The sequence below is a fragment of the Acinonyx jubatus genome, chromosome A3, assembly GCF_027475565.1.
Source record: "Acinonyx jubatus isolate Ajub_Pintada_27869175 chromosome A3, VMU_Ajub_asm_v1.0, whole genome shotgun sequence".
NCBI lineage: Eukaryota > Metazoa > Chordata > Mammalia > Carnivora > Felidae > Acinonyx > Acinonyx jubatus.
The window spans coordinates 20989772-20999060 of record NC_069388.1 but is presented as its reverse complement, the minus strand read 5'-3'; the positions used below and the strand labels follow the sequence as shown (position 1 = coordinate 20999060).

The 9289-nt window shown below is 58.9% G+C and overlaps 1 protein-coding gene across 2 annotated transcripts in view; it reads right to left on the bottom strand.

Moving 5' to 3' along the window:
- Positions 1-516: 516 nt before the first annotated feature.
- Positions 517-9289, bottom strand: part of KIAA1755 (KIAA1755 ortholog) — a 40649-nt gene continuing 31876 nt past the window's right edge. Inside the window, exons 11-15 of one of the 2 annotated variants that reach the window (XR_003424009.2) lie at positions 7825-7963; positions 6457-6579; positions 5562-5765; positions 3968-4207; positions 1636-1751 (exon numbers count right to left, since the gene is read on the bottom strand). Coding sequence is in view for 1 of the 2 variants with exons in the window: in XM_027070070.2 (XP_026925871.1) it covers positions 1164-1751; positions 5562-5765; positions 6457-6579; positions 7825-7963 (1054 nt within the window). In the remaining variant the exon portion in view is untranslated. Of the gene's footprint in view, positions 1752-3967; positions 4208-5561; positions 5766-6456; positions 6580-7824; positions 7964-9289 lie in introns of both variants that reach the window. The other variant, XM_027070070.2, reaches the window with a different exon arrangement.

The following is a 9289-nucleotide window of genomic DNA, read 5'->3' as shown; positions in this document are numbered from 1 at the left end:
AAATTCCAGGGCCGGGCTGCCAGGGGCCACCTTGGTAACGCACCGGAGGTGGAGACAGGGGTTCACAGTTTCTCAGCATCAGGACATTCCGGGGAGGTGCTAGCAGGAGTTACTCTGGGCCATGTGAAAGGCCGGCTGCCTTCTAGATACTCTGAGATCAGAGGTGTGAAGGCCTCCCCACCTTGACCCCCTGCTGGACAGGGATGTGGCTCCCCACTCTCACCCAGTCCCAACACACAGCAGAACCCCATGACGCTGTGCCTAAAGAGCATCCGGGGGTCGGGGGAGTGGACCCCATAGAGTCTGAGAAGACATGTGGGGAAGGGAAGCGGGTTCTTTCTGGAGGGCCAGGACAAGTGGGGTTCCTGGAAGGTGAGACAGAGGGCCCTCGCCGGTGGGAGGAGCAGAGCGGAGAGTGCATTCTCACTCCTTTGGGGTGCGCTAACTGGCTTCTAGGAGATGATTCTCTTCGCGGAGGCCAACGGCCCAGAGAACAAACAGCCGGCTGTGCAGGGATTTGCCTGACAACACACCCTTTATTCCCTTCCCAGACTCCCCTCTACTCCTCCACCAGAGGATCCTCAGTTCACCGCCAGATAAACAGGCACTGGAATCCGTGTCTCAGATAAGAAGCCACTCCCGAGTCCCCCCGCTCACGACAAGGGTGCCCCGCGGGCCCCACGGGGAAGCTTGTGCACCCCTGAACTCCAGGTGGTTGCCTCTGAGACTTCTGGAAGGGTCTGTACCAATTACTCTTTCCACGACGGGACCGGGGGTTATGCAGTCGGTCCCGGGGTCCCGGGCTCTACTCTGTCCTGCCCTGCCCTCCATACTCCCTATTTCTATGTGAGTCGGGTCTTCCTGGAGTTTCCTGGAGTTTCCTGGATCTCAGAGCGGGTTCAGGCTCCTGCCCTCTCCTGGCAACACATACAGCAAGGGTCAGGAGCCACATCCAGAGGGGCTCAGCCAGGGCTCCCGAACTCCTCTTGTCACTGAGCCCCTCCCCGGCCACCCCCTGGAGCCTGGTGTGAGTGGTGGGGTTCTTAGCTAGAGAGATGCAGGAGACTTGTCCGGGGTGAGTCCTCCAGAGACGTCTGTGAGTCTGTCCCCTCTGAGGAGAAGCTGCCTCCAGCGGGGTGGGGGGTGTGACTCTGCCTGGGGAGTCACTGCCAGGAGACGAGAGGGGCAAGGAGAGGCTCCGAGGCAGGATCAAAGGGCTCACGGGGACCTTTGCCTTCATCAGCCTCTACAGCCTGGCCAGCTTCCTGGGCCAGAAGGCCTGCCTGGAAACTTCCATTCTGCCCCTCTTGGGGGGCCCGAGGCCAATAGGAATTTGGCGGTGGATCCAGGCCCAGGGAATCCCGGAGGGGCAGGTCCCGCCTTCCCCTTCCCCTAGAAGCGACCGCTGCATTCAGACCCCGACCCTCGGCCACTGCCTTTCTTAGTTCTGGGTGTGCCGAGTGGGCGGCGGGCCCCGCTGGGCACGGACAGTGGGCCAGTGCCCTCTTCAGGAGGGTCTGGATCTCCTCGTGTCTCACCCGGGCCTCCTCCCACAGGGCCTGGCCGGGGCCCTCCTGGCTCAGAGAGGCCACCTGCAGCCCCATGGCCGTGAGCTTCTCAGCAGGGAACTCGGATGCCAGTCGCCGCAAGTAGCGGTGGACGAGGCGCTGGTCTCCGGGGCTGGCCCTTTGGGTCTTGCCCAGCCTGAGCTGCCTCATCAGGTCCTGACAGTCCACGTGAAACCAGGTTATCTGGGGGCGAGAAGAAAGGGATGTGGGGTTCAGGCTGGGAGCGGGGCCGTGGGGCTCCATGAGGACGGGATGTGCATCTCCAAGCAGAAAACACGGACTGCCGGGTTGAATTCTTAAGACGTTGCCCAGTCGATGCCCCGGCCTCCTCTGTGGGGTCATGAGAGTCTCTGCCGCCGCCAAGGCCACGGTTTCGCTCTCGCCCCTGAGGTCAACACACCTGCGACCAGCAAATAGCCCCCAGCCCCTGGGGATCCTCAGGCATGACCTGGGGGCCAGCCAAGCCTCACCCCTCTCGGGGGGCGATCCAGAGCGGGGCATTCGGCTCCTCGGGTTGTCCTAACGACTGCATTCACCCCTCACGACTGGCGCAGAGGGAGGCGTCGCGCTGATGTTTATCGAGCACCTTCGGCTGGCCAGGCTCTGTGCATCTCACGCGCGATCCCACTGAACCGCACCCCGCAGCCCGTTTTACGGAGGACGAATCCGAGGCTCAGAGACAGGAAATCACTTGCCCCGGGTCACAATGCAGTTCAGTGTGGGATCTGAACTCAGATGTATCCAGTCTTTGACAGAGTATCTTGCAAGCACCTCCCTGCCCGGGCGACACCGGCCCGGGCAGGGCTGCGTCCCCGAGCAGTCGCTGCAGAGACCATCAGCCAACCCGGCCCGGCGTGGGGGGGGGGGGGGGGAGGGGCCCTCCTCCCTCAGCCCGGCCTCTGCCCCACTGTGGGATTCTGCGTGTCCCTCTTTCACCCACAAAATGTCTGCAGGCTGCAAAGGAGCCAACACGTTTCCCAGCAGCTCGTGAAAAACATAATCTTTCTCTCCATTAATTTAGAACCGACAGCGAGCTGTTAGCTGTGGGGATTGGAGAACCGTTTTCTCCAAGGAAACCATCTTTCCGCGGATTAAGGGAACTTGTCTTTAGATAAATGGCTTCATATTCGCGGAAGCACACGGAGCTCATGGCTGGGAAAGGGCTCCATAAATCTCTGTTAGCGGCGCGATTGTGTTATTATTTAGTGCCAAAGCCGCCGCACGCGCGCTCTCTGCCCGGGGATGGGCCCAGCACAGGGCTGTCCTGTCTGTCTGTCTGTCTGGCACTTGATCTTCCAGGCTGAGCTGGACAGGGATGGGGGCAGCCTGCCGAACCCTTCGTTGTGCGGATGAAGATCCGGGGCCGGAGAGGAACCGGGTCAAACAGCGAGAGGGCCACCCGCAGTGGGATTCAAGGTCAGGGTGCCACCTCCTGTAGGATTCCCAGGCCTGGGTGGGGCTCTATCTTCCCACATGCCCCCAACCTTCCTGCTCCCTCCTCCCTCCTCACTCTTCCTCCATCCACTTGGTCACTGACAACAGACAAGCAGGTGAGGAGGCGACAGGAAAATTCCAGGTCACGGTGAGCACCCTGAAGTGAGAAAAACAGGGGGGGACGAGAGGGAATGGGGGCCAGGGGGCCAGGAGGGGCCTCGGCGGGGAGGGGACATGTGAGCTGAGCACTGGAGAAAGTTAAGAAACCAGCCGGTCTTAAGGAAAAGCGTTCCCAACTGAGGGAAGGGCAAGTGAGAAGGCCCAGAGGTGCAGCAAGTGTGTTTTATGGGGCTGAGATCAGCCGGAATCAGCACGCGAGGAGAGAAGGGGCCAGCTGCCCTTGACCCTCGGGGCATTGCTACCACTCCTACTGCTGCTAATGATAATAATGTTGGCGTTAATAATAACCATCCCAAATTTGAGTAAAGCCTGGGGGGGGGGTGGTTACTTACATTAATTCTCTCACTACCCAGCAAGAGCCAGATGATCTGCGTTTGAATCTCAGCTCGGCCATTTCCCAGCTGTGTGACCCTGGATGCGTTATTTGACCTCTCTGTGTTTCCTTGTGTGTAAATTGGGCATAATAACAGCACCTGCCTCAGAGGATGGGTGTGGCAATAAAATGACATGTGAAATGACAGACAGGGCCTGCCACATAGTAAAGAGCTACAGAAGCTTTGGTTATTATTACTATTTTGATCGTTATTATTGACGAGGAGCTGAGGCCCAGGGCAGTGAAGACCGTAGCTGCGGTCACACAGCCTTCGGGGGGCAGGAGCCGCCCCTGGCTCTAAGCCTCAGGTTCTGCCACTGCCTGGCTCTCTTCTGTCAGCTGGGAGCGGGATCCCCTGGCTGCCACCGTCCCTATCCCTTGCCTGCTGTGCCTCAGAGACAGAGAAAATGACCTGTCCTCCCAGTGCCCCAGGGGGACTTGAGCAGAGTCCCTCTCGCTTCCCCTCTGAAGCATCCTGACTTCTCCATCCTTTGTGTGCTGAGCCAGCCTGACAGCTGGGAGGCTGGGGTCAGGCTCTTCCCCCGCTCTGTCCTCAGGGGCGAGTCTGGGGGTGCTGGGCCTGCACCAGGGCTGTGGGTTCTTGTCCCATCCAGGGTACAGCTCTCCCAGGCTGCTGCTGGTCCCCCTAGGCCTCAGTGCCCCCAGGAGAAAAGTGAGAGATTTGGTCAAATGGATTGGGGGGTGGGGTCTCTTAAGTCAAACCCTGCTTGACCATCGGCCCTCTGGGGAACCTTGTGCAAGGCACATTCCTCAGTTTCCTCATCTGCAGAATGGAAACAATGCTCGCGCCCCTCCCCCATAAAGATATGGTGAGATTAGGGGAGCCTGGCTGGTTCGGTCAGTAGGGCATGTGACTCCTGATCTCAGGGTTGTGAGTGTGAGTTCCACGGTGGGCATAGGGCCTACTTAAAAAAAAAAGAATTGAAAAAAAGAGAAAGATACGGTGAGATCAAATCAGATAAGGTTTGTGAAGCACTTAGAAGAGTGTCCAACAGGGAGTCCACAGTCACGAATGCGGGCTACTCTCATAATAATCCTATCATCATCACACCTGATTGAACATGGGAACCTGTTACCATCCGCACCCCCACCTTTGGAGAAGAACACAGAGCAGGAACGCATCTGTGTTCAAATTCCAGCTCTTCTTTTCTGCAGCTGTGTGGCCTTGGGCAAGGCCCTTCTCTTCTTAGGGCCTCAGCATCCTCATCTGTAAAATGGGACCACTCTGCCTTGCCACACTGGATTGCCCAGAGACGACCGATGCAAAGCAGCGGAGTTCGTCTTGCCTCCGACCCCAGCACTGCCCCCGATCCCCTCCCCGGGAGGAGCCCTGTCTTTTCCTCCCCACTGCTGGCCAAACTCTGGGCTCCTGGCCAGGACTAAGGCCTCTGTTCTGGGGGTGCTCAGAAGAGACTCCGGGCCCACCCTCCGCCAACTGTCCCCTCCTTCCCCAGCTCCCACCCACTGTGTAAGGCAAGGCGAGGCATGGAAAAGAGCACTACGATGGTGCCATGGGCTTCCCGTGTGACACTGGCTAAGTGTCAGTCCTTCTCTGATCCTGTTTCCCCAGCTCTGCAACGGAAGTTTCTTAGGCTGGTCTGACCGCCTGAAGTTGTCTGCAGAGAGCTATGCGTAGAGAGGAAGTCTATGGCTTTGACTGGACTCTCGGAAATACCAGGTCCCCTTCCCCTAATCCCAACGTTTAAGAGGCAGATGATATCTGAGTGTCCTTTGAGAGCTGACTTCTAGGCTGCTGGGAGGCTGCCTGGTGTAATGGGACAAGCTGGGGTCCGAGATCGGCTGGGACTGACTTAAGGGGTCACCTATCCTCTCCAACCTTGCTTCTCTTCTGGAAAATGCAGGTGACAATAGAATGAATCCTCCAGAGAGCCTCGTGCTGTGTGTGGGCTGCTCCCTGCCCCCTCCCCCCTCCCCTCCCAGCTGGACGGGGCGGGGAGGGTCTGTGCGGGCGGCCACAGGCTCACCTTCTTGCAGAAGTGGTGTAGACGGAGCAGCGTCTCCAGGTCCGTGCGCTGCCGCTCGGCCGCCATGTAGAAGTGGGTCAGCTTGGCCTGGAAGGCCCGCTGGGTGGAGGTGAAGGCCACCAGTTCCGGGAGCTCTGCTCCTCCGGCCGCAGCTCCCAGCTGAGCTGCCTGCTTGGACAGCTGCAGGCCCCGGCGGTACTGGGCCTGAGCGGGAGAGGAGAGGTGTCCATTCGGGTGCCATCTTAGCTGAGGCGTCCCTCAGAGGCCAGGAACCTCTGCTGCCCCACTGCTGAGTTGTCGCGCTTCCCAGACCTCTGTTGTGTCATCTACAAAATGGGCACCGGGCCTCCGCCTCAGCAGTCCATGCCTAGCTGGGACTCTGCTCGCTGTCACCTCCTTCGGGGAAACTTCCCTGACCCAGGGTCTGGGTTAGGGACTCCTGCCATGTGTCCCCACATTTCTCCCTTTCTGTTTGTTGCCCTGTTTTTCTGGCATCCCTAGCCCCCACTGGCCTGGGAGCTCCCTGAGGGCTGAGAGGGGCTGAATCACCCGTGTCCTAGGCTCCCGTACATCAAGGGTGCAAATTCCTTGCCCCTGACCTGTGAGGCTGACTTAATAGGTCTCTGGTGGGACCCTGGAGTCTGCATTTTATAAAATCTTCCAGGGATTCTGAGATAGGTCTTCTTTTGGATGTGGTGATCCAGGAAGGCTTCCTGGAGGAGACAGCATCTAAGCGGAACCCTTTCCGATCCATGCCGGTCTCCTCACTGTCTCCGGACGTTTCCTTGCACTTTCCCACCTGCACACCTTTGCCCTAGCAGTGCCCCCTCCCCCCCCCCCCCCCACGGCCCTCTCCATTTGCTCCGATCCTGCTCCTCCGTCTTTAGGAACGCACTGCAGCCTGGAGAAAGAAGTCCTCAAACTCCGCGTGGGCTTTCTCCACAGTCTCCAAGCTTCTGTCTTTGGGGGTCAGCATTTGCAGGCACCGGCTCCCCTCCTGCTCCATCCAGTTGCTGACCTGGGGCAGGGGAGGGAGGTGCGGACATGAGGGGTGCCTGGGGAGACGTCCCTCGGCCAGCTCCCCGCTCCCTTGGAAGTGGGGATCGTGTCCTCACTGATTCGGTGGCGGGGCCTGCGCCCGTTGGCCTGGACCGAGACCCTCCCGGTTCTGGGCAGAAGGGACAGTTTGGGGAGGGTGGGTGCATTGTCATGTTCTTCAAGTAGCTGAAGGGGGCAGGACTCTCTGAGTGGGACCCCAGGGGGCATCTGGCCCGGCCAGTGCCATGCACGAAGTAGGCCGTCCGTGCGCGCTTGTCTGAATGAAGTCTCACGGTGGCAAATTTGAGCTTCCTCTAACCACTCAGTGCTGCTAATCAGAAAAGAGGCAGCCTTGAGAGTAATGAGCTCCTCATCCCCGGGGCTATGCAAACAGGAAATGCTGCCTTCTGTAGAGCAAGGTGCGTGGGCCCGCTGTGAACTAACTCACTGTGCGAACTGGGCAAGTCGCGTCCCCTTTCTGGGCCTTAGTTTATTCAGTGGCAAAGTGGGGTAGGCGTGAGGATTCGATGAGGGACAGAGGGGATAAAACGGCCCTCGAACCCAGGAGCAGAAGTCCCCTTCTTACCCTGGGATGCCTTAAAGAGTATGTACTCACTCCCTTTACCCTCGAAAAGCCCATTCGTGGCAGGCACTCCTATTATCCCCCCATTTGACAGATGAGGAGACTGAGGCAACGAATAGTTAAATAACTTGTCTGGGGTCCGGGTCAGTGCTGGAGCCAGGACTAGAGCCCAGGCCATCCATGTGCCCCCCAGCCCCCAGCACGAAGGGCTGCACTGGTTCTAGACGCCGGCAGTCGGATGAGGTGATGCCGGGGGTGGGCTCCAAGATCAGATTCCCAGGTGTGTGACCACAGGCAGGTGACGTAATGTCTTCCGGCCTCAGTTTCCTCATCGATGAGCGGGAGCAGTCCTAGCATCTTCCCCCATCCCTGGTAGGCGGTAAGGTTGGAAAATCATTGTATACGCAAAGCCTCTGGCCCGGGGCTCGGCAGGATGAGAACAGCTTTCGGGGTTATGTCTTCACCCGCGCAGCACTTCTGTAGTGCCGTGTCATACGCCCTGTCATACGCCGCGTCACGGGCCGCCCGCCTGGCTCTTGAAGAACGGCCAGCCTCGTGTCCTTACACCAGAGCAGAGTGCCTGGCTGGGGCAGGGTCTGGAGCAGGGCCTTCCCCCACCCAGAGGCCAGCCTCCCCTTTCACCTGGTGGATGGCAGCCTCCAGGCGGCCGAGGCGGACGCGGAGCTCCAGCGCCCCCAGGAGGTGGTTAGAGGCAGTGACCAGGACATGCAGCTGTTCGTCCACGAGGCCGTACCAGGCGACAGCTTCGGCCAGATGGCTCCTGGGAGGTGGAAGAGGGTGCAAGAGGGCCCAAGATGCCCTCCCCACCAGTACGCCTGCCCCCCCCCCGACCCCCACCGGTTCCGTGGGTCCAGCCTGGGTATTCCAGCTGCCGACTTGCTGGGTGACCTTGGGCAGGTCCCTATACCTCTCTGGGCCTCAGACTCGGCCTTTCCTGGGACGGAGAAGGCCAGAGGACACCGTGGGAAACCGAAAGACCCTCCCCTTCCCTGGGAGATGCCCTGGGAATCCGAGTTGGACAGATCTGGGTTCAAATCTCAACACCCACCCTAAGCCAATTGAGTCAGGCTCTGAGTGCAGCCTGCACATTAGCACTTTCTAAAGCTTCTTAGATGGTTTCAGGAGGGCAGCAAGGGCTGAGAACCAGCCCTCACACATTCAAAACTCTTAACAGTATCCAACACCCACTGTTAGTGCTTATTATTCCTATTGTAATGATGGTGAGTGGCTGTAACCCGCCTTTCCACCACAGCCTCCATTTTACAGATGAGAAAACTGAGGTCCAGAGAGAGGAACTGACTCTCACGCATCGCATTCTGAATTGGAATCCAGTCTACAGCTTTTTTTTGCACATAATTAAAAAAAATAGTCAAAGCCAGCAAGACATAAATGAAAGGGAGCAGACGGGAGTCAGGCACGGTGACACTCCGGTGAGGGGAGGACTCTCCGGCATCCCACCCCACCCTCCTCTGCCCTACAGGGTCTTATTTCAGATGGAAAAGGGAAAAAAGGACACGGAAGGAAAGCCTGCCATCTTTGCTCTGGGCCTCCCCCATCTGACTGCAGCTTCCCGCAGATCACTGCCTCTCCAGGAGGGGGTGAAGGCCCAGGGTCGGTGCATGGAAAATGCCAGCCAGCCTGGCGGACACCAGGAGGAAGGGGTGGGCAGGCGGGAGCTGCAGGGACCCCTCTGCAGAACAAGCGCAGCGGCTCATGTGGGACCACACCGCCCCCTGGTGGAGCTGCTGGTGGCCAACAGTCTGGGGAGGCCTATGGCCGACAGGGACAGTGAGGCGGGGTCACGCTGGGAAAGACAGTGCCAGGCTGTGTGACAAGCACCAGGACCCACATCAGTGCGAATCTGTCCGTGGACGCAGCTCAGGGCGGTGTGTTCGAGATTCTGGGCCAGGCTGCCTGGGTTAAGTCCTGACCCCCACACATCTCAGCTGTGTGACCCTGGGAAAGTCACTTAACCTCTCTCTGAGCCTCAGACCCCTCCACTGTAAAATGAGGATAATACGAGACTCCACCTAGTGGGAATTAGACATGTTAATATTTGCAAAGCCCTTAGCACAAGGCTATGCTC